General features: G+C 47.9%; 1 protein-coding gene across 12 annotated transcripts in view; it reads left to right on the top strand.

The window, feature by feature from the left end:
- Window positions 1–25282, top strand: part of DENND1A (DENN domain containing 1A) — a 555596-nt gene that overhangs the window by 494497 nt on the left and 35817 nt on the right. For 11 of the 12 annotated variants that reach the window (XM_033190648.1, XM_033190640.1, XM_033190589.1 and 8 more), the window contains one exon: window positions 1822–1953. In XM_033190648.1, the coding sequence (XP_033046539.1) occupies window positions 1822–1953 (132 nt within the window). Of the gene's footprint in view, window positions 1–1821; window positions 1954–2123; window positions 2599–25282 lie in introns of those variants that run through there. The other variant, XM_033190668.1, reaches the window with a different exon arrangement.

The following is a 25282-nucleotide window of genomic DNA, read 5'->3' as shown; positions in this document are numbered from 1 at the left end:
CTGAGACTGGCTGACCCAACGTGGGCCACTTGATCCAAGCCCTCCCTGTAAAGCCAAGAGGTCATCACCTCCGTTTGTTGTTTACCAAGCAGTACAGATTCCTCAGGTCTGGCCTCTACAGGCAGCCTTGATTCCTTAGGAAAGGAGGCCAGCTGGTAGGCAGCTGGATGTGTGAGGTCAAATATTGGTGGTGGAGGGTAGGTTGTATAATTTCCATAATTTACTGAATGGCTAATAATGTTCTTGACACTCAGTTGTATTATCTGTCTCCTTTAATCTTCATGCTACCATATGCCCATTTCACAGATGAGGAAATTGAGTCTGAGAGATGTATATAAGTTTCTTCTTTAATGCATTATTTTTCAATAAGGGACCACTTTCCTCCATGTCCCACCATTCTCTCTTAGCTGAGAAGTTAGAAGCAACCAAGTATCAAGTTTCTCATGTGCAGAATTTAATCAGTACTAAGGGGATATGTTTTGTTGACCAAAGTATTTGCTTTGCAATGAAAATAATTGGAACTTGTGTTCATTACATAATTCTGGCTGAGTTATTTTTATTTGGTAAGAAAAATGATTATTTAAATATTTATTTGTACACGTATTCTCTGCCTGGTTCCAATGAAGACTGAAGCAACTTCCTTGACTTGAGTAAAACACGGGACCCTTGATGCATGAGTGGCCCCATCCATGCTCCAAATGACCCGTGTGTATAGTCAGCTGCCAGCTTCAGCCACCAGAGCCGTGACCTGCCTTTTGCACATTGGGGTTTTCCTTTTCCTGATAATTTGACTTCAGTCATCGGAAGCACAAATTAAATGTAAATTTCTGGATTTAAAAAGATTTCTTTGGTCCCTAAATGTTTCCCAAGTCATAGAGTGCTGATTCAGACTTCAATCTTTTTATTTTCTGCCAGAAAGATTAGGGGTAGGAAGAGGTAGGAACAAACACATCTTATTCACAAACAGCAACATCATCAGTAAACAAATGTGGAAAAAGTGTCCATACTCATAATTAAAGTAATGCAAATTAAAGCAACAATGAAGTCGAATTTTTCACCTATTAAATTAGCGATACATTTTTAAAATGATACGGCTCACAAATACCGTGAAACTGGTAATGCATCCATTGTTGGTAGTTGGTGTAAATTGGAAAGCAATTTGATAGAATGAATAAAAAGCCTTGAAAATGTTTATATCTGTTGACCTAGTAATTTCATTCCTGGGGATTTCCATAAAAAGAAATAATATGAAAGAAAGAAAAACTGCAGTATTTATCACTGGCATTTCAAACGTTTAAAAAAAAATTAGAAAGAGCCCTAAATGCCCAATAGTAGTGGAATACTGAATTGTGTTGTATTAAATTATTGTATATCCGCTCAATGAAATAGGCATTAGTAAAATTATTTTTGTAACGATTTTGCAGCAACATGAAAATGCTTGTAATATATTAGGAAAAGCAGGATATAAAATTATGCATGAGCTGTGATTGCAAGTAATTTTTAAATGTCTGCATGTGGACAAAGTGAATATATAAAAATGAAAATAGCCGCGTAAGAGAGTAAGACGAACAATAATAATTGTTTTCCCCACTGTTGTGAATTATTATGTTATCTTTATAGTTTGACATAGATGGTTTGGGTTTCTCTAGTTCTTAAAAGTCAAAGTGCCAAATTAGCCCTCCATTCCCCCCATCTTCATCAGGAGGACAGGCTCCGAATGTCACAGAGAGAGGCATGTGGCAGGCCTCTTCCTTGTGGGGTGAGAGGGAACACAGGTGCCAGAACCCCAGTGCCAACCCTCGACTATCCTTCTCCCTGCAGGACATTGCTGAGAATGGCTGCGCCCCCACCCCAGAAGAGCAGCTGCCAAAGACTGCACCGTCCCCCCTGGTGGAGGCCAAGGACCCCAAGCTCCGAGAAGACCGGCGGCCAATCACAGTCCACTTTGGACAGGTGTGTACCCTGGCCCTCCTACCTGTCCGTTTGGGTTTTTTTTTTTCACTTTTAGCAGCAGCTGTAGCACATGCAGCAGACGGTTTTTCATTTCAGTTCTCTTTGGCAGTGCAGCTCCATGGAGATTTTCACATCTTTAAATGTTTATTTGGTGCAAACATGTTTTGCAGGCAGATTTTCAAAAATTTTGAGGAGACAGCACGGCTGAGGTCATAAATGAGTGGGACTGTTGAATGAAGTCATTAAATGCACTGCTGCCTCCCTTACTCCAAGGCACTCTGCTTAAGGTGCCTCTGTTAGCTAAGCATCTCATTAGAACACTTCAGCATCCCGGGCCCTTCTTTGCACACTTCAAATAAAAGGCAACAAGCAAAGTCTTAGAAAAAAAAAAAAATCAATTAGGAGTTCTTTATTAATGTACTTCCTGAAAATCAATATCAGAAGTCGTGCTTCTGAGAGTAAACACCCACACTACAATTCTAGAGGTTCAGTTTTTTAAGCAACTGTTTTCAACTACCTGAGCATTTGAAAAATTGTCTATTTTTTTCCCTTAAGTAAAACGTTGCAGTCTGTATAGAAACTAAAATTTTGTATCCCCTTCCTATTTGTAATTATAGTTTTGGTTAAAAAGGATTGTGTACCCTTTCCTACATCTCTTGAATTGACTTTTGGTTAGTGAAAGTCATCATTTGGAGAGATCTACGAGAAATGGCTCTTTTGGCAAGATATGGCTGTAACAAGAGTTTGCAAGGTTATTTATTTTGAAATCACCTGATTCTGTAGCCATTTATTAGATGACACATGATTAAGAGTCTTTATGATTTTTATCTTAAATGTGATTGCTATTTCACCACGTGTAAAGGACCTAGAAGCCTACATTCCTGTTTTTAACAGACCTTTATCAAGTGCCTACTATGCACCAGGCATTGAGCTATTCAGAAATGAACGAAACTAACAAAATTCTTGCTCTAGGTTATTACTGTAAGGGGTGAGTTGGTTGGAACATAAAAGTCACTCTTCTCTAATCAATATTTTCAGATAATATACGTTTATACATCTTTAACTTGGGGAGGTTCTTCCCTTTTCTGATTTTATACTTAAAAGGGTTATAAAAATTGAAATGAAATGCAAGGAAGAAGAATCCACAGGGTGATACTCATTTAGTTAATGAGTATTTTCAAATTGCACTGGTGTCTGCTCCCCTGAAGAGCTGCCTCCCCCCAGCCCCAGGCGCAGGCCCTGTTGGAGAAATCCGCACCCCAGTTCCCTGGCTGTGTTTGCTGAAAGCGCAGCCCCTGGTTGTCGCCAGCGTGGCATTCCAGAGTCAGCTTCCTGCTTTCCTTTGTCCTCATTCCTGCACACACCAACCTTCCCATGAAAGGAGCCCCTCACTGGAGTTTGGAGCCCATTACAGAGAAAGAGGGGGCGGGGGAGAGGGATTTCATGGTGTTAAACATTCCATTTTCGAAACACAAAAAAAGGAGTCCCTATTTGAAATGGAGAAAGACCTTCTTTCCATTTCAGCCAGAAGTAGAGATTCTTTAATGTCATTCCCAGCTAAATGCAGAATAAGAGTATGTGTGTGTGCACGGGTGGGGATAAACAATGAAAAAAGCCACCCCAAACTCTGTTGAAATAAGAGCTGTCTGTGCCTTCACTGGTCTGCAAACTGGAGAGGATGAAAGTGGCTTTTTTTCCCCGTTTGTCACTTCCCTCACGTGGCTGCCAGCATTATGCAAGTGTACAGGAAGGCAGGATTTTTTTTTTTTTTAATGCATGCATGCGGATTAAGGTCAAGCCCCTAGTATCAGCCATGCAGCAGGCTCTCCCTTCCAGCTGCAGCCGCAGAGCCTACCCACAGCCGCGAGATGCCTTAATTGAGACGTGCTGTCAAAGTGACAAACACATTTGCATACAGTCTACACTCTATTTATTTTCTCTGGAAAGGTCTACAGCCTGCTGTTGGTTGAACATTCTTAATCAGTTTGCTGTAAGTGAACTGCCAGCTAGCTCACTTGTGCCGGCCCCTTCTTCATTAGGTGACAGATTAGCTGCGGGGGGAGGGGGGTTGAGCCAGGGAAACCACAGACCCCTTTCTTTTAACTCTTTCCAGCTTTGCCCTCATGGTACGTTGTCCTTGAGTCTTTTCCCGGGTCCCTGGTTTGATGGGCTGTTGACCGTAACAAGTACCATTTCTAGAGCACCTACTGCCGGCAGGAATGAGTTTTAAGGACTCGATATTCTTCCCAAAGAACAGTCTCTTGAGTTTCATTTCAAAAGTTTTTACCACACTCTCTTATCATCTATACTATTTTTTTTACTTGATAGTTTTCTTTAAACAAGACTCAGACCTGATATCTATAGCATCTTAGCCTCATCTTCAGAGATGCCATTGGTGAAATTATAGGTTTCATATACTAGTACAAGTTCTTTCTAACATATAGAACAATTTGAAGTGTTTCTCTGTGGATCACCTAATCCACTCACGTAGCCCTAATGGTATATATTCTCGTTTTGGAAACCAACAGACTCCTCGGTATCTTTTTTGTTGTCTCCACCATATCCCTTTGAGGAAGGGACCATGAGCAGTATTTTATTGACCCAGAGCTGGAGCTCACAGACATGAAAGAACCTGCCCAGGGCCACTTCACCAGTTTGGAAACCCAAGCCCAGACACCTCACCTCGAGCCCACACCAGCTCTCAAACCAAGCAGGGACTGCATGTGATATGTCTATTAAAGCTGCTGTACCCTGCCCTGGCAAAATAATCGTAACCAGCCAGAGAGAGCACCTATTTTAACCTCAAAAGATATCCTTGCCTTGGGTCTGTGTTTCTGTGGATTTCATTCTTTAAGAACACTTAGCTTGCCAGTGGGGATGGAAACCGTTGAGACTGTTGCCTCCATCTCTCTACCCGGCAAAGCCGGAGCCTGTGCAGCTAGCCAGGGCAGCTCCACAGAGACCTCTGACAACAGCTCTGCAGCGGGGGCTGGCAAGAAGGGAGCTTAGTGTTGAGGCAAGAGCTGCTACTACCAGGGGAGAGAAGGTGCTGCCTTACCCTCTGCCTCAGTGGAGTGTTCCTCCTTCCAGGCTGTGATCATTCCTCCATTTAAGTATGCATCTACTCATCTGTCTATGGAGACCTACCATGTGTAAGACGCCATGTGTAAGATGAATAAGTTCTCAGTCCCCACCATTGTGGGGCATATTGATGAGACAGACCAGCAGATGGACAGGCCCAATTGGAACGATAAAGGCAATGAGGGAAGTAGGCTCCAAGCACTCCCAGGGCCCCACAGAGGCTCCCTCTTCATCTCCAGGCCCACTTCGTAGTCATAGTCACTTCATAATCAGTCATAGTCCACCTCATAGTCCCAACTTGGATACTATAATTAAAAGATATTTTGTCAATAGCCTGATCAACATGGTGAAACCCCGTCTCTACTAAAAATGTAAAAATTAGCTGGATGTCATGGCGGGCACCTGTAATCCCAGCTGCTTGGAAGGCTAAGGCATGAGAATTGCTTGAACCCAGGAGGCAGAGGTTGCAGTGAGCTGAGATCGTGCCACTGCACTCCAGCCTGGGTGACAGAGCGAGACCCTGTCTCAAAAAAAAAAAAAAAAGATATTTTGTCAACAAACCGAACTCGCTAATAATTCATTTGTTTTCTAAAGCAGACATGTTAGGCCACTCAGCTTGTCGGAGCAAAGTAAATAGGTTTTTAGTTAGCCTCTGCCTCCTGATCCTGTAGTTTCTTTAAGAATTCAAAAGTATCAACTTGAGAATGCCTATTCCTGCTTTGGAGGATGTTGCAGTTTAGAGAGGCTTTAAATTACTGTTTTTCCCCTTCTCAAGTTTAGTATCATTCCCCTGGGAAACAAAGCCCAGGGGACAGTCCAATGAGATAAAAGTGTTTATTGATAAGCCTGAAAGGAGAATATTGCATTAGACCTGAGGGCAAATGTTGCAAACACTTCACCTGAGAATGTGAAGACTGCATTCCTCCACTCGGAATAAGTGGACAATGGCAGGTCTCTCCAGCATGGAGCTGCCCATAAACTCCTAGCAAGGAGGAGCTGCGGGAGGGCCTTGCGCTGGCTGCTCCCCAGGAGGGAGCTGGAAGGGGTGATGGAGCTCAGTTCCTTCTCCCAGACTCCCCCGGAGGGCATTCCTCCTCCTCCTCTGGGCAGGATTGAACAAGAGAGTGCCTGGCAAGCCAAGGATTCCCGCTGTGAATTTCTTTCCTAGGGTAGGAAATGGAAGCTCCTCCTTCCCACAGCTATAGAAGGAGTGAGGGAGCAGTGTTCTCCCCAGCAGCCCTGGGCACCCCTTGGTTACAATAGCTGGCCTTGACCCACTTCCCTCCCAAGGACCCCTGTGGAAACTGGTCTGCTCCCTACACTTAATAAAATGGGTGAGCCATAGATGCTTTCACATCCGTGGGCGCTGACTTGAGATTTTGCCATCAGCAGGTGAGGAAGAAGGCATTTTACCCATCGTACACATGAGGAGGCACGCTGGGACAGCGTTGCTGGAATGAGTAGCTAATTCTTACTCCAAAGCCAGCAGCAGCAGCACCTCTGCTTCTCTTGGCTGTGTGCGGCTCTCCCTCCTTGCTAGGAGAATGGCCTGATTGTGTGAGTTCAGTGACACCGGACCCTAGTCCTAGGTGCAGATGGCCAAGGCTCTAGGCCTTGGCCGAGATTGAGGCTTCCCTGAGAATATCACAGCAAACCCCTTCCAGAGCCCCCTTCTTTGTGTTTTCCCCAAATGATTGATCCTGCAAACAAAGCAGTTGCCTGCCTTCCGATCTGATAGATTCCAAAAAACATGTATTGAGAGTTGCTGCCTCTATTCTTCTCCCATCTGAACAAAGGTTTCTAAACCTCTTTAATGTAAAGTTTGAAAAGCTGGTTAAACCAAAACCAAGCACCACTGTGGCTTTCAGAGAACTGCGGCAGAGAGGTCTGGATAGCAGCCCAGGAAGTTCTTGGGATATGGTTGCCGGCTTGTCTGTGCGTATGGAGAATTCTGGCATCAGGAGCATGAGCCGGGTCATTTAGTGCCAATCCCATGCTAGGGTGGAGAAGATGCCGAGCTAGCAAATGCCTTCTCAGCACCCTTGGCTCTGAGTGCCCTGAGAGATTCCTCCTGCCCCATTGAGCTTGGAAGCCACACACAGTTCCCTTCACTTCAGCCATTGCCTCCTCACCACCTCCAGCAGGTGCACACCCCAGGCCTCTGGTCTGAACATACACTCCCCACCAAACTCACTCCTTCATCTTCCACCCTGTGGAATGACACAGGCTGTCTATCCAGAGCCAGGCTCCACCCTCCCTCTCCCCAGATCCTCTCCTTCCGCCCCTGAAAACTGCTTCATCTCCTCTCCATCGCCTTTGCCACAGCTGTGGTGCAGGCAGCATAATCGCTCACCTGGACTGTTTCACAGGCTCCTAACTGGCACTCCCCGTAGACTTCATGTGACCTTGCTGGGGTCCACTGTAAGCATGCACTAGTGGCCTCCTCACCCCTGCTCCCGGCCTCTCCTAAAGACTCCATCTTCCCCCTCGGCCCCTTCGTGATATGCCCGTCCAACCCCAGAGCAGGCCTCCCGGTAAATTCTCCCAACTTCCCTAGGAAGAGTGAGTTGCTCCTGTCTTCATGCTACCCCAGAACTTTGCACACACCACTTGTCACGCAGCCCTGCGATTTTTCTTTAATGCTTGTCTTCCCACCAAAAGTCCACTGCAGGGCCTGGCACTGAGCTGGCGGTCAGTGCACATCCTGGGGTTTTATTATTGGTGTGGATGTTTAAATTAAGGAATAATTGATTGTTGTTGAAGCACTTGCTGTGCATTCAGCAAGTTATTTGGTTTCATTTCTGTTGCTATGCTTATAATTCTAATTCATTTGAAGAAGAAAAATGAACATTCTCTTAGTGGTCACAAACTATTTCCAAATTCACTTTCCATAAATAAGGATTTTGAAGTGAGGCCGGGCGCAGCCAGCACTGTAGGAGGCCAAAGCAGGTGGATGATCTGAGGTCAGGAGTTCAAGACCAGCCTGGCCAACATGGTGAAACCCTGTCTCTACTAAAAATACCAAAATTAGCCAGGCATGATGGCATGCGCCTGTAGTCCCAGCTTCTCATGGGGCTGAGGCAGGAGAATTGCTTGAATCCGGGAGGCGGAGGTTGCAGTGAGCCGAGACTGTGCCACTGCACTCCAGCCTGGGTGACAGAGCGAGACTCTATCTCAAAAAAAAAAGGATTTTGTTTCCATACAGAAACAGCTTTGTGTTACAGCAATTTAGATCCTGTCTCATTTTATTTTGTGTGTTTTTCTGAGTTCCTAAGGTCAGTCATATATGCCCCCAGAAGGGAATGGAGAGGAATGAGGCGGAAGACTGGGACCCCCCTTCTCCTGTGCCCCAGGGATGGGCAGAGCTGTGCAGGAGCAGCACAGTGGGGAAAGCAGTCAGGGGAAGGGAGGGGCCCATCATCCCTTGAATCACATCAAGTGAAGCAAGCAACAGGATAAATTAGGCATAAAGATTTTATCTGTGAAAAAGACTAGGATACATGCCCAAGTGCAAAGTGTGAACCTAACTTGGATTTTTTTTTTTTTTTAAGGAAAAGAAATCTTTAAAGGTGTTCTTGGGAAAGTTGGAAAATTTGAAGATGGACTGGAATGTTAGATGATGATATGGGATTAATGTTAATATGATAGTTTTGTAGGGGTTAATCTTTATTCCTAGGAGCGGCAGCCTGAAGTCTGAGGGGTGAAGTAACACGATGCTTGCAACTTACTTTCAAATGGTATTTGAAAAAACATTACACATCATGTACACACACAGGCTCACACATATATAAGATCCATTTGTAGAGAAGAGAGAGAAAGCAAATATAATCTCCTGCTTCCCCAAGATGTACCAGCTGAAAGGCAAATGTGGATCAGTTCCTGGAGACAATGAGGTAGAGTGGACAAAGCACAGGTTTTAGAATAGGGCAGTTCTGGACTTAAGTTTCAGCTGTGCCACTCACTACCTGGTGACCTGCAGTAAGTTACTTAGCCTCAGTGAAATTCCGTTTCCTCATCTATAGAGGGGTCCACATCATAGGTTGCTATAAGGATTAAATGAGACATTGCCTTTAGTACCTAGGTCAGCTCAGGCACACAGTCCCCGGTGTGCAAGGGGGAGCTGGCTGTGAATCATTTGCTGACACTGCCTCCCACCCAACCCTGTCTGCCCAGTCTTGGCCTTCACCGAGGCTCTCAGAGCACACACTCCCTCAGGGGCGGCCGTCTGCCTGCAGTACATGGCAACACACCTCTGGGTGGGAAAGGCAAAACCCAAGCCCAGAGGAGGCCCAGTGCCACCAGGCAGAGGGAGAAGGCCCAGAGCCAGCACCAGCAAGAGCAGATAATGCTGCCCAAGCCTGAATCAAACATGTGGAAAGAAGGGGCCATGGGGCAGGTTGGGGCAGAAGGTACCTGGTGGTGAGCATTGTGGTCTACAATCCAGTCATTTTTTTTGCCCACCCCAGTCACGCACCCACAGTCCCTGAGGCAGTACACCCTGCACGCCTCTCTTTCAACCCGTTGTTTCCAAAGCATATTTCTCCTTTTCCGTTGCCCCTGTTTCTTCCCCTCTCATCCGTGTCTTTGTGTGAGAGAGCAGAGGTAGAGTTGTGATCTCCCCACTCTGCTCCCTCCAGCTTCTCCTGCTCTGATCCAGCCTCTGTGCCTGCTATAGCGTGACCGTGATACTACCCTCCCTTCGATCCTGATAGGGTGGCTGTCCAGAGTTGTTTGGACTCATTTGCTGCCATGACCAAAAGCAGTGTGGCCCCTAATTGGTGGTGCGTTTGTCAGGTCTCCCTGATGAGGGTGGCTGGCTAGGCCTGTCTTTCCACGTGCACTCACCTTTTCAGAGCCCAGGCTAGCCCAGAGACAGCTTTCTGATGAAAGGTTAACAAGGCTGGGGTTTGCTCCTTTGAGCCAGACATATTCGATTTCAAGAAGAAAAACTTGCCAATCAAAAAAGAGAAATCAGATTCTGGAAATTCATAATGATTGAGTTGAACATTCAGAAGCTGTGTGATTAGGCATTCAGCGTGGCCTCCTCAGGTGGTATTCCTCTCGTTATAGAGAGCTGGAGAAGGCCAGAGAGCTCTGCAGTGAGGCCAGGGCTCCTGATGTGCCATGGAAGAACTGAGAAATGTCAGCAGCCGAGTGAAAATCCAGGTGCAAAATAGTAATTTGCTCTCTAAGCTACACCACCTCTGTTCAGCCCGAGTTTAGGTTGGCTGCAGAAGGGCTAGGGACCAAGCTCAGTCCACCCCTCTAGACCTTCCAGATCATCCCTCCTTCTGGAACTTGAGCACTGTAAGGTCAGTTTAAGCATCCCATATGTGCAAGGTGTTGGGATGGCCTAAGAGCAGTGTGAGAGGGTCATGGAGATAAATTGTTCACCTCCCATCAAGCTCCACACTGAGACCTGGAGGGAATGGGTCTCTGTTTCATCTCCAGGGACCATGCTAGGCCATTCCAGTAGATTAGCCTACTGAATCCCTCCAGCCAACCTGTAAGAGTCTCAGGTGGTATCCTCTCTTGCAGAGGAAGAGACAGGCTCACAGAGAATGGGGCCTTAGTCAAGGTTACACAGGTCAGAATCAACAGGATTCAAAGCTACATTGTTTATTCTAAAGCTCGCTTTCTTGCCCAACTCTATGCTGAGAACATGGCAGTTTCCTGGGTTGTAGTGAGAGGACCAGTGCAACCACCTGGGCAGGTGGCCCAGGATCACAGAAGGGTGGACCACAAGTGAGACTGTTCGTGGTATCCTTACAGATCTCAGGCCCTCCTTAATGTTTGTGGGCCTCAGTTGGAACCAAGACAAGTAAGCTGGTATCCTGCGCCTGGTGTAGGTTCTGTACATCAAACTCACCCCTAGACCCCAAAGGCATGTTGGATGATATTCTGGTGTGTGTGAGAGAGTAGAATGCGGGATAAAAACTGGGCATGTGTGGGAGCTAGCACTGGAGGTACCAGAGGCCAGTCCAGTCCCATACCCACAATTACTTTGGCATCAACCTAATACATTTAGCTGTGTCTACATTTAGTTAGGGTACATGAGACATAAAACCCAAAAGAGAAATTATTGGCTTATACTAGCTTCAGGTATGGCTTGGTATCCAATCATGTTTGTCAGACCCCAGTTTTTTGGGTTTTATTTTTTGCTTTTGCTTTGTTTTGCTTGAGACAGGGCCTCACTCTGTCACCCAGGCTAGAGCGCAGTGGCATGATCTCGGCTCACTGCAGCCTCAACCGTCCAGGCTCAAGCCATCCTCCTGCCTCAGCCCCCCAAGTTGCTGGGACTATACAGATGCACACCACCACACCTGGCTAATTTTTTTTTCTTCAACTTTTACTTTAAGTTCCAGGGTACACATGCAGGAGTGCAGGCTTGTTACATAGGTAAATGTGTGCCATGGTAGTTTGCTGCACAGATCAACCCATCCCCTAGGTATTAAGCCCAGCATCCCTTAGCTGTTCTTCCTGATGCTCTGGCTCCCTTCACTGCCCTTCACTAACAGGCTCCAGTATGTGTTGTTCCCCAAGTCTGTCCGTGTGTTCTCATCATTCAGCTCTCACTTGTAAGTGAGAACATGCAGTGTTTGGTTTTCTACTCCTGCACTAGTTTGCTGAGGATAATGGTTTCCAACTCCATCCATGTCCCTGGAGGACAAACGAGGACATGACCTCATTTCTTTTTATGGCTGCATAGTATTCCATGGTGTACATTTTCTTTTTTCAGTCTATCACTGGTGGGCATTTGGGTTGATTCCATGTCTTTGCTATTGTGAATAGTGCTACGGTGAACATACATATGCATGTATCTTTATAGTTGAATAATTGATATTCTTTGGGTATATAATCAGTAATGGATTGCTGGGTCAAATGGTATTTATGCTTTAGATCTTTATGGAATCACCACACTGTCTTCCACAATAGTTGCAATAATTTACACTCCCACCAACCATATAAAAGCGTTCCTTTTTCCCTACAACCTCTCCAGCATCTGTTGTTTCTTGACTTTTTAATAATCGCCATTCTGGCTGATGTGAGATAGTATCTCATTGTGGTTTTGATTTGCATTTCTTTAATGACTAGTGATGTTGAGCTTTTTTTCACATGTTAATTGGCCACATGAATGTCTTCTTTTGAGAAGTGTCTATTCATGTCCTTTGTCCACTTTTTAATAGAATTTTTTTTCTTGTAAATTTGTTCAGTTTCCTTGTAGATGCTGGACATTAGGCCTTTGTCACTGGATCAGTTGCAAAAATGTTCTCCCATTCTGTAGGTTGTCTGTTCGCTCTGATGATAATTTATTTTGCTGTACAGAAGCTCTTTAATTAGATCCCATTTGTCAATTTTTGCTTTTGTTGCAATTGCTTTGGGCATTTTCGTAATGAAATTTTTGCCTATACCTATGTCCTGAATGGTATTGCCCAGATTTTCTTTTAGGACTTTTATAGTTTTGCATTATACAATTAAGTCTTTAATCCATCTTGAGTTAATTTTTGTATACGGTATAAGGAAGGGGTCTACTTTCAATTTTCTGCATGTGACTAGCCACTTCTGCCACCACCATTTGTTAAATAGGGAATCCTTTCCCCATTGCTTTTTGGTTTTTTGTTTGTTTGTTTGTTTGTTTGTTTGTTTGTCTGAGACAGAGCCTTGCTCTGTCACCCAGGCTCGGGGGCAGTGGTGCAATCTTGGTCACTGCAACCTCCACCTCCCAGGTTCAAGCGATTCTCATGCCTCAGCCTCCCAAGTATTGGATTATAGGTGTGTACCACCATACCCAGCTAATTTTTGTATTTTTTAGTAGAGATGGCGTTCCACCATGTTAGCCAGGCTGGTCTTGAACTCCCAGCCTCAAATGGTCTACCCTCCCAGCCTCCAAAAGTGCTGGGATTACAGACACAAGCCACTGTGCCTGGCCCCTATTGCTTCTTTTTGTGAGGTTTGTTGAAGATCAGATGGTTGTACATATGCAGTTGTATTTCTGAGTTTTATATTCTGTTCCATTGGTCTATATCTGTTTTCGTACAAGTACCATGCTGTTTTGGTTGCTGTTGTAAACTTGTAGTATAGTTTGAAGTCAAGTAGCATGATGCCTCCAGCTTTGTTCTTTTTGCTTAGGATTGTCTTGGCTATTCGGGCTCTTTTTTGGTTCTATATGAATTTTTAAATAGTTTTTTCTAATTCTTTGAAGAATGTCAATGATAGTTTAATGGAAATAGCATTGAATCTATAAATTACTTTGGGCAGCATGGCCATTTTCATGATATTGATTCTACCCATGAGCATGGAATGTTTTTCCGTTTGCTTGTGTCCCCTCTTATTTCCTTGAGCAGTGGTTTGTAGTCCTCCTTGAAGAGGTCCTTCACTTCCCTTGATAGCTGTCTTCCTATGTATTTTATTCGTTTGTAGCAATTGTAAATGGGAGTTCATTCATGATTTGGCTCTCTGCTTTGTGTATAGGAATGCTTGCTATTTTTGCACATTGATTTTGATCCTCAGACTTTGCTGAAGTTGCTTATCAGCTTAAGAAGCTTTTGGGCTGAGACTATTGGGTTTTCTATATATAGGATCATGTCATCTGCAAACAAAGATAATTTGACTTCCTGTCTTTCTATTTGAATACTCTTTATTTCTTTCTCTTGCCTGATTGCCCTGGCCAGAACGTCCAATACTATGTTGAATGGGAGTGGTGAGAGTGGGCATCCTTGTCTTGTGCCACTTTTCAAGGGACATGTTTCCAGTGTTTGCCCATTCAGCATGATATTGGCTGTGGGTATGTCATATATGGCTCTTATTATTTGAGGTATATTTTTTCAATACCTAGTTTATTGGGAGTTTTTAATATGAAGGAATATTGAACTTCATCAAATCTCTTTTCTGCATCTATTGAGATAATCATGTGGTTTTTGTCTTTAGTTCTGTTTATGTGATGAATTACATTTATCAATTTGTGTATGTTGAACCACCCTTGCTTCCTGAGGATGAAGCCAACTTGATCGTGGTGGACAAGTTTTTGATGTGCTGCTGGATTCAGTTTAACCTGGTTAATTTTTGTATTTTTTTATAGAGACAGGGTTTCACCATATTGCCCAGGCTGGTCTCGAACTCCTGAGCTCAAGCGATCTGCCCACCTCAGCCTCCCAAAGTGTTGAGATTATAGGCGTGAGCCACGGCGCCCAGCCTAGACCCCATTTTTTTTGCTTCGTTTATTGGCCTTGCCTCTTTTGCTACAACCATTCTCAGGCAGGCTTTCCCCTCCTGGTGGCAAGATGCCTGCAATCCTTCCAGGTGCAAGACCAACAGGAAAGTGATTGTCATATCCTAGTAACTCCCATGCAAGGCATGGCATTGACTCGCTGGGCTGACTTTGATTATATGCCCATCGGAACCAATTACTGAGGCCAAGGGTTTTTTGTGTGCCACAGGTAGGGCCTCTTCTGAAACACATGCCTAAGGGGTCATTCCTGAAAAGGACACTGGGGCCATTATCAAAAGAAGGGAGAGAAGATCAAGTTGACAATGTGTACAGAAGCCAAACAGGAGACACTGTCTCAGCTCTTTGTCCATATGTCTCACAGCAGAGAATGGTTCATACCCAGAGCTGTGGGGATCCTAAAACCAAGAGAGCATGCAAGGCTGAGAGTCAAGGACAGACGTTAATCAGGGCACCAGAGAGAGGAGGGACAGAAGAGAAATGGCAGGTTAGCGCATGGCAGACCAGGGAAGTAGGAGGCAGGGGATAGGGATGGGCACAGCTGTCTGCAGTTGCCTGTGATAGCTCCTGGAGACTCAAGTGTGACAAAGTCCACTGCAATCCCGGGGCTAGGAGAGGAAAAGGGTAGAAGCTAAGAACCTAGGTCATTCGTTCAGCAAATCATCACTGATGCCTACTCTGTGCCACATCTGTGAAAACAGAGATGGCAATGACACGGTTCCTGACTTCAGGGGTCTAACATTCTTGTGGTGAGTGGCTCAACTTAATTCTGATGGACAGAATCCATCTGGTAATTTTGAAAGGCCCAGATTTGTGCTTGTGTGATCATGCCGTAAGGCATCTCTAAGTCCCCTTTTTGTTCATTCTAAACTTCAACAAGTTTGGTCCTCAGGGTGGTCTCCCCACCAGCATTCTCATGAGGTGCCCATCAGCTCCTCACGGCCAGCTTGCTGGAGATCACTGGGAAATAGATGGAATGTTTTGTTAACACCCTTGCTTTTTATCTGTTTCAAGGACTAGACAGAGAGCTTGTCTTTCTAAGATGGGAGTGAGCATCTTCTTCAGGCTGCATCTGAGATGCATGGGGAGGGTTCCAAACCAGAGAAACTAAACACGCTGGCTGTTCCAGGCTGCTCTGCGATGAAGTGGCAGCTGGTTTCATGCGAAGGGTCTGCCCCTCGTCTAGGCAGTCCCCACTTGCTTTCCCCAGCCAGTTGCAGTGGGCATTTCTCACCTTTTAAATTCTTTCTTTGGCACAAGTTATGGTCTCCAGAAAAGTTCAACTAAAATACACAAAGAGGAACAGAAACTAGACTGGCTGCAGCATGGCTGACTGTTTGAAGTGTAGAGTCCAGCCAGAGAAGGAGGTCTGAGCTGGGCTTTGCACCTAGGACCTGTGTTTGGTCCGCCCTTCCCTTAGATGGAGCTCCTCCCTGGCTCTGTTCTGCCTCTAACTCCACTCCCTTAGGAGCCATGAGGCGCTTTACCTGTGGTTTCTAGCACCACCTTTGTTCTGGGAGCTCCAGGTTTCTGTTTCTAGCTCATTCCTCTTTCACAAGCTTCAGCTACTAGAATGTCTTAGTCAGACTTCCCAAACCAGCTGCATCCCAGTTCCACCAAGGTGTCAGCCCCTCTGCACCCATACATTCCTCATATCCCTGGGGTCCTGTGTCTCTCTCCTCGACTGGTCCATGAGGCACAGTGGGCATCAGAAAGCATCAGCACTTAGTTGATATAGGCAGGCCTTGCAGCCTCCTGAATGTGGGCACCTCTCCAGGATTCTCTCCCTGACCACTGGTTTGCCTGTATGGTCAAGAGGACGTACCCAGCCTCCAGGACCCTCCCTGCCAGAAATCACTACCAACCCTGCCAAGCCCACCCTGACCACAGCTGGGCCTTCTAGACTGGAGCTCCCTGCCATCCTCCACTCCTGGCAGTTCCTGCCCACCCTGCAAGACTCTGCGAGGTGCCCGTGCCCTGGGCACAGTCCCTCCTTCTTCTCTAGTCCCCAGTGCCTCATATTTATTTGTTCACCAGCTCTTCATGGGCATCTGCACTGGGGGACCCAGGGATGAACCAGCCCCTACTATCTCCACTGCCAGGAATGCTTTTCCTCTTCTGCTCCACCTGAACAGAAAATCCTCCCAACCCTTCAAGGCCCTGCTCAGGCACCGCCTTCCCTTGACAAGCCCCCGCCCCCACCGACTTCTCCAAGCCCGGTCATTCCCTTGCTGCTCTGAGCCGGCACTGTCCCTATGCTGGCTTGCTGGGGGTGCATTTATACCCTGTCCCACAGAAAAGGACAGAATTGGCCTTCTCTGTATCCTTGGCACCCTCACAGCGTCTGGCACAGATGGGCTGCCCCATGAGAGTTTGGGGAGTGATCAAGTGGTGAGTGAGTGCAGGCAGGAAAGGCAGTGACGCAGGGAAGAGGCGAGGCCTGGTCCACTCACTCCTTGTGCCCTTGAATAGTCAGTCAGTTCAGCAGATCAGGAGAAATCCAGCAAAAGGCAGTGGCTCTTGTTCTGCAGTGCCTGCCCTCACTTTAGAATCCCCGCATGCGGCGCCGGGTTGTGAGAGACAGGATCCTGAGTCCCCTGAGGCTCCACCTTCAGCGGTGTGACAGCGGGGCTTCTCTGCCAAAGGACTGGCCAGAGCCTACAAACAGCATTTCTTTAAAGGTCTGTGTCAGAGCTGCTCAGAATCCAGCTCCCTGCCGGGGAGGTATTGAGCCCAACAGGACAAGAGCAGGAAATCTGATTCAGCGAGACCAGAGGAGACATTTTCTCAGATTAGAATTCTCTGTGCCAAAGGTGGGGAGTTTATCACAGCAGGGAAGGGGAAATAAAACATAAAATATTGAAAATAAATTATATCCCACAAGCAAGATCCTCCGAGAGAGTCAGCTCTGTGTCTGTGGCTGTGCGGGGAGTCCCCGCCCCATGGCCACAGGAGTGCTGTGCCAGAGGCTGCTTGTCGCACATCCACCATCAGTCCCTAACCCTGGCAGAGCCAAGTAGTGCCTGCAGGCTAAGGAAATTATTAACCTGGCCATGCCCAGAGGAAGGGATGGCAAGGACTAACCAAGACATGGAGAGTAAAAAGGGGTTGGGTAGACTGAGGGGTTTTCATTTACAATGTAGACCTCCCGTGTCTCAGCCAAGCCCCTTCACAAGCTTTGTCTCACTTAATCTTCTCAACAGCCCTCTAAGACTGATGCAGTTATGATGATCCCCAGACAGCTAATGCTCAGAGAAGTTAAGCACCTTGCCCAAGGTCACACAGTAAGTGGCAGAGCAAGAATTAAAATCCAGGCCTATCTGATGCTGGAACCTGGGCTCTCCCCACCCTTCTCAGGGGTGGGGGAGCTTGAATTTTATCCCATAGGTGCCTAGGAGCCAACGAGGGTTGTATTCAGAGAAACAGCAGCTGGGAACATGTATGCTGGGCCACTGTGGAAAGGGATGGAAGTAGTTGAGGCAGAGAGACCACTGATGATCCCATGGACATTGCTCAGGCCAGGGCTGGTGGGAGCCTGATCTGGGACACTGCTTATGGGGGTGAAGAGGAGAAAATGATCCCAGAGACATTTAGGAGACCCAAAGGACAGAACTTGGCGGGCAGCTGGATGTCCTGCGTGGGAACTATTGAAGCTGATCATAGAACAGCACAGGGCTGGACGCAGGCTATGTTCCTCTTCATCCAGCCAGCATGCTCCAGTGAGGCTTGAAGTGCAGTCCATGAGGAAGGGATACCCCTTGGGGTGTGCAGGATTGATGGACACCTCCCTCAGCAACCCACGAGTAGAAGTTTCTGCTCAGGGGCAGAATAGCCTGCTTGGAGGAAAGAGGGTACAGCTCCCCCGACCCTCACTGTCCTTGCATTTTCCCTGGGGCTGTCTACCAACCACCTTCCTTTTTATACTCCCAGGGTGCTGTAAGCACCGGGATACCCGTAACTTACTCCACCCCCTCTCCCCAGCCTAGGGTGTGGAATGTTATGGCTGCTTCCTTCCAGGTTGCCAGCTCTTCAGCCCCCAGGTCATTTCCACCAAGGATGATGTACAGTATTATGCTAAACCAACTTTATGGGCAGCCCCTTAAAATGCAGGCCTGTACCTATGATGGATGGAGAGCATCCAGTTGTTTAGCCAACCACTTACAGTTTGTTGCAAACTTGCAAGAACCACACATGGGCCTCTTGTTAGGCCTGTTACGCCAAGGACCCCATAAATAAATAGTAGCGTGTATCTTGGTGCATCAGGACTGGAGTATGGAAATAGAGGTACTGTATAAATAATGCATATTTACAAAATAAATATATCCCATACATGAGTGTGTGCAGCCATAACCAAAGCACCTGGCTTAACAACCACAGAAAGCTTTGAGGGTCTGCCAAGTGATCGGCTTCCATCCATCAGTGTGCACCAGCATTAGAAATGACCACCAAAGGGAGGGGGTCCTCCCGCACACTGACCTTGAGGCCTTTGCATTGAGGCAAGTGGTGAGATTGCAGGTGGGCACCCTGACACACAGCTTTTCTGCCAAGGTGTGAAACCTACCGCAGCCATGTGTTCCTGCAGATGTCTTAAGGTCTACCGCCAAGCAGAAGGCTGATTAGCGCCGAGTTGCAGGACGTAATGGGTTGCACCTACAGGAAGAGGGCTGGCTGGGGGAGGAAGAGATTTCCTAATTATGCAGATTCACTTAGGCTTGCGAAAGGAGCTGGTGAGTTGCCTTTCCAGGGGACTCTTACCAGAGCCCTGTAACTTTCAGCCTTTCACCCTGAAGGCAGGGCCAAGCTTTCGGGAAGTCAGTGCCCCGTCTCTGCCACCCCTTTTTGAGCTCTGAACCCCACCGGGCATCCGGCTCTAGCATCTGGAGCTCGGAAGAAACAGCTGACAGAATGGCCACTGGAGTGGGCGCCCCTCCCCTCGGTTGTAATGGCACAATGCTGGATTTCAGTATTTTAAATGAAAAATATATGCAGTTAGCTGTGCGCTGACAATGTCCTTGAGGATTTGACAGTGAGATTTTCCAGCAGTTGGTCTTCGTTAGGATCCTGGCGGTGTTTAATAAGGCAGTCGAACTGCTGGCACCTTGGGTTCCTGTTTGTTCTCCGAGGGCTCAGGGGCTGCTGCGGTAAGCACATCGACCAGAGCTGATCATTACAAGGGCGTACGCCACCATGAATAAAAATGTCACACGTTTTCCCATCTCACAGCGGTACAAAATGTCAGTCCTGTCAAACACACATTGCAGGGAGCTGTGTGCAGTCCGTACAAATTGGAGAGCCGCATATTCCCCCAGCCTTCTGATATTCTTCATTTGAAGCTGAAGAAAAACAGTTGTTAACCTATTAGCTAGGATTTTAAACTCTGCTGAGGCGGTGGATGGGTAGACTTTGACACAGATAGAAATGTATTCCAAGGTCCAGGAATTTTAAAACCAGGTTCTCCGTCCATTTATTCTGAGGGAAGGGAAAAAAAAAAAAAAAAAAACTTCTGTCTGGTGAACCCGACTATCTTTAACAGACACACTAGGGAAATTTTGGGATATTTCATATCTAAGCTTCCCATTGCTTCCACGTTTGCATTCCACTCGAAAAGTCTATTGCTTTGGGGGATGGCCCTGGGGCTCAACCCGTTAGGCTAGGAAACCTGTAGGTAGAGAATTTTTGCTGATCAGAAGCATGCCAGTAATATTGACAGTCTTGCAGACAGAGTAACTCAAATGATGGGGACAATGACTGGCGGGTCTGGCATTATTCAGATGCTGGGTGATGGCTTCACTGATAATTTGATGCTAGTTCCCCACACCTGGGCAGCCATTTACTTTAACTTGACCACGTGCCAGGCCTTGTGCCAGGAGCCAGATGTGAACCCTCAAGGACTCACCTTCTTAGGGGAAGGACAGAGGTAGGAATGCCCAACTTTGTGAGCCAGGAAGAGAGAGAGGACTTCTGGGGGAAGGGAACAGAGTCGTGAGGGATGCAGGAATCCATCAGGTGGTGAGGGAGGGAAGGGCTCATAGGACCAGCACGTGTGCTGTGAAGGGCCGTGGCCCGTGAGGGGCTGGCTGGAAAGAAGGAGCTGCTTATGGTGGGGTTTCTAGGGGGAAGGGCCGGGTCTTGAATGGCCTGCTGGGGACAGGGATGTGAGCAGCTCCCCTGGGCTGCCAGTGGCAGGGAGAACAGTTGGAGGCTCGTGGTGACCTGAAGTCCTGGACTCCCTTTCTAGAGGGTGCTGTGCACTCGTCTCTGAACCTCTGCAAAATCAGGAGACTGCTTCTAATTTCCTAGTTGCATCCTGTTGGGGTGGACATCATTCCAGAGATGATAAATTAGCCGGGTTTTACTGAGCTGGCCCTGGCCCTTAAAGGTACTGAGCAAATTCTCACCGAGTTGGGACACGGGCCTGGTGAAATGCAGGCGGCTACAAAGACAAACCTTTCTGTGTGGTCAGAACAGACTTAGCAGGACAAAAGTCTCAAAGGATGTCAGGCGGAGGACTTTCCAGGGAGAGAGAGGAGCCCCCTCGACCCGAGGAGGCATGTTTTAACATATTCCTTCTGCTGTTGTATGTCAGGTCTCCTGGGAGGAGCGCGGGCTTCTTTGGAGTCAGGCATACTTGGACTTGGATCCTGGCTCCGCCACCAGTTAGCTGTCAGGCCTGGCCTGGGCAAGTAACTGAGTGACATGGCCTCAGTTTCTTCATCTTTCACCTTCTTGGAGGGTTGCTGAGATCAATAGAGACCTCGCGTGTAGATCTCCTAGCACGGAGCCTGGTACATAGCAAGTGCCAGAAAATAGTAGCCCCAGGGAGGAGATCATCTCCCCCAACATCTGGAAGCCCCTCCTCTAACCTCACCTTGTGTCCCCCTCCTCCTGGGAATGTCACCCAGGCACCCTAGATGCATCCCAGCAGCAAGGCGCCTGCCTCCTGGTTCTGTCTGGGCAAAGAATGGCATACGTCAGTGAGGTCCCTGCCCCTGCCCAGGCACCAGCCGCATCTGGTGCCCGACCTCCGGCCGCCAATGGGATGCCACCTATTCAGACTGTGCACCTGCACCCGACTAAAAACAAAGAGCTCCCCTCCCCCTGCCCCACTGCTGGCCCTCCTCCCTCCCCCGCCTCTGTCCCCCAAGCGGCTAGGGTCACCCGGCCCCCACACAGCCTTCCCTCACAGCTGCCTCGCTGCTTTTGTTCAGCATGTGAACTTCCCCGTCAGCCGAGCTCCTTGCACGGGAAGTAATCAGGGATCTTGACAAGGCTTCAAACCACAAATGCCACTACAAATTAACCAGCACCACTACAAAATACTACTCCTGTCAACATCGGGGAAGAATGCACTGCTCTTCAGGACCAGTCTGAGACGTCTTTCAGCTCAGCACTCACTCATGGCAAAGAGAGTGCCCGGACCCAGCCAGAGAGAGTCGTTGACAGGACTGGTGAGCCCCTGAATCGTGAGCGTGCCCTCTCCGGAGACCATCTCTGCAATACCCCGTGGCAGGTGCTGCAGCTTTTCTTCCAGGACCCCCTTCAATCCTGAGCACCCCCTCATCTCCCTCACAGGTGGTGCCTCTGGAGGGCAAGTCGTGGGGCACCCAGAAACCTCACTGTGGAGTCTGCCATTCAGAGAGTGAAGCCCAGCCCCACCTCTGTGCGTCCTACCTATGTGCTGTGCCTTTGGGCAAGAGGCTTCCCTTTCCCTGTCTACAGAGCGGCAATCATAATAGAGCCTCTGTCTCGAAGTCGCAAGGACCTCTGGGATATCCTGAGTAATAGCCACCCCTCTCATCCTCCCTTCCTTTCCCTGAAGAAACACGTTGTTGTTGCCCTGTGTGAGGGGCTCTCATCACGTGGAAACCTCTTCCTCAGCGTGACGTGGAAGTCCTTCCTCTACAGCATCTTGCAAGGAACATCCCTCTAGAGTGACAGCTTGTTATCTCTGCAAATGCTTCAGGCCTCAGGATCCCCACATTTCCTCTGGGTGCCCCGCTGAGTGGCTCAGGCAAGGAGCACGCTGTACGCTACATGACACGGGGGCCTGGTCTTCTCCAGCTGCCCTGGCTGAAGCTCTGAAGCGGAGGCAAGCATTTGATCCTCCCCAACAAGCAGCACAGCCCTCATCCAGGGTGGACGGAGAAGATCGGAGACGGCGATGGGAGCTGGGGGCTAGGTGAGAGCTGTGCCTGCGAGAGAGCTTGTTGGGCATCTCAAAGGAGACACTCCACAAAAATATCGCTTCAATGCACTCCTTTTTGGAGGCATATCAAAAGAAGCCCTCTTTTATTTCCATGCCTTGCATAATAGCAGATTTCCAGTCCCAAAGAGTAGAGGAGGCTTGCTCTCGGCCCAGAGGCCCTTTGTAAAGCTACAGAAAGCTTTGTCTTCCCCTCCCAACTGGGTCTGTTTCATGCATAGGTCAGAGCATTGATGTGGCTACTAGCCAGGAAAATTAACCAGGTGAACACGCTCCTCGTTAAACAGCCACAGAGTTTAATTGTGAATTTGCTCTCTTCCCCCTCTCTATTCCTGGCCATGTATTTGACTGGGACATGTGCCTGGGACAAACTGAGAAATGGCAGGGCCTATCCAGCTTCCCCCTCTGGGGCCAGGCCTCCTTCATTTGAGGCAGGTATGTGCCTGGCAGGGAAGGGAGAATTCAGAGTACACATTGCACACAGAGGATCTGAGACCCCCTTTGGGGCCAGCTTCAGAAGCTAGCTTTGTCGTGCACCAGCTGCCATCAGCCACACCCCACCTTCTTGGCCTCCCCTCCCCAGCCACCCCAATCTTTACATGCACAGTCCTCAGCCTTTAGTGAACCTGGTTGGTCCCTGTGACCTCCAGCGTCTGTTCACTTCTGCCTCCTTACCTATACCACTCCCCGGTTTGGGTCTGGCCTGTCTCCCACCAACTTTGACATTTCACCTTCTATGTGGCCCTGTTGTCCCAGCAGTGAAGTGGGGTTGCTCATTCTGACGGCACAAGGATGTTGAAGGGATGGTCTCAGATGTCCCCTTTACTGGGGACTGAGTGAATCCATGAGTCCATTCCTAAACAGCTGCCTGCCCTCTGCCCCATACACGAACATCATAGTACCCCTGCCCCAGCCCATAATTAACTCAGGATGAGCTCACTGGCCCTCTTCTCAGGGCCTGTCATCCACCTGCTCCAGGCAACCCTGGGCAAGTCCTTGCTTGCCCTCATCTGTGAAATGGGTAGCAGCCCTCATTCCCTGCAGAGGAGCCTTGCACTGGTGGGTGTGCAGCAGCTGCTCAGGCCCTGGAAGCACTGGCAGCAGGAAGTGCCTTGGCTCTGCCCACAGCACAGGCAGGCTGGCTCCCAGGCAGCAGGGACACCGCCTCCCCTCCCCTACACACTGCGCTCTCTGCCCCCAAGTCACCACCTGGCAGTCAAGCATTTTCCACCCTGCAGCCCCGTGCAGGGCGCCCACTCATCCATGCCACCCAGGTAATTAAGTTGATATTACAACACGCCTTCCCCTCCTGACCTTTTGGAAACAATGTGTTTTGCTGCATCAACAAATTAACTGCAAATCAGATGCTGTCTTCATAAATGCCGGTTTCATATCCAATGACCATACTCACCTGGCCCACACAGCTGACAGATTAGAGATTCCGAGGGCCAGGCAGAGACCAACAAAGGCCAAAGAGGTCCCCTCTTCTCGGGGACTTCTGTGTCAATCACACCTTCGGTCTTACCCTCTCTTGTGTTCACATCTCCCAGCAGTGGTGTGGCCAGGGCGGGTGGGTTGACAATATGGAGGCCTGGGCAGGCTCCTGTGATTGGAAGGGAGTATCTGTTCTTAGAAGCCCACCCATTCTCCTCCAATGCATTTTCTATACCAAGGGCGTCAAGGTTTTCTTATTGTATCTCTGATTGTATCCCTCCCACTGAGCTCAGAAGAAAATCCACACTTCTCAGCCTGACATTCAAGGCCCTCTTTTTATCTGACCTCCCCCAGCCCCTCCCAGGTCCTGGCCTGCCCTGTCCTCATATTCAGCCCCACTCTTGTCTGATTGGACCACTGTGGTTCCCCTGTCCCTGCACTCCCTACCACCTCCAATCCGTGTCAGAGACCTTCCTCTGCACCCCCTGCATGACAGCGCCCTCTACCAGAGTCTTGTTCAGACACGTGCCCCTGTGCCTGGGACGCCACGCACTGTTTGTTGGATGAATAGACAAATGAATCACATGCCTCCTTTAGAAAGCACCACAAAAAGATGCTTAAATAAGGAAAGAAGGAGAAGGTGTCAGTTACTCTGTCATCCGCCTTTTCTCTGAGGCACAGATCTCTAACAACAGATTCTAACTTCAGAAGGGACAAGGATTAGAAAAACCATGTCAGAAAGGTTTCCAGGTGACTTTGGAAATTTTAGTTGACAAGGATAGCACAATGGGCTAAGAATACCTGCTTGTTTTAGTTTTCACTACTAGCTGTGTGACCTCATACTAGTCCCTTAACCTCTCTGGGCCTCCTGTTTTCTGTCTCTGTAACAGGGAAATAATCCTTCTCTAACTTGCCTCACCAGGGACCGTGAGGTTCAAAAGAAAGTGGAGAAGTTAAAATGCTTTGAAAGGAAAACACATCATATAAATAGAAGAGATTATTAAAATCCAGTCTCCTTCAACAGAACCTTGCTGATAGCACACAACTTTGGAAAACCAGGGTCCTCACATCCATAGGACTTTTCTGGAAAGACCTGCGGGTCCCATGGGGAGATGGAAGATGGAGTGGTCCCATTTCATCCTCAGGATATCAAACCAGAACCTCGTGTGGCTGTAACTGTACTCTCATCCTCATGCCAGGGTTTGTAACCTGGGAGTCTTGCCATTTTACAGAAGAGTTCACTGAGACTTAAGAGAGGTTAAATAACTCACCTAAGTTGCAGAGCCAATATTGAAGTCAGCCAGAAAATGACAGAGCCAACTCGTGAACCTGTGTATTTCTAACCCGAAGTCTATTTCTTGGGGTTTACCCCACCAATATTTCTT

The sequence above is a fragment of the Trachypithecus francoisi genome, unplaced genomic scaffold (genome assembly GCF_009764315.1).
Source record: "Trachypithecus francoisi isolate TF-2019V2 unplaced genomic scaffold, Tfra_2.0 Contig01585, whole genome shotgun sequence".
In the NCBI taxonomy this organism is placed as follows: Eukaryota; Metazoa; Chordata; class Mammalia; order Primates; family Cercopithecidae; genus Trachypithecus; species Trachypithecus francoisi.
This window is presented reverse-complemented; position numbering and strand designations above follow the sequence as displayed.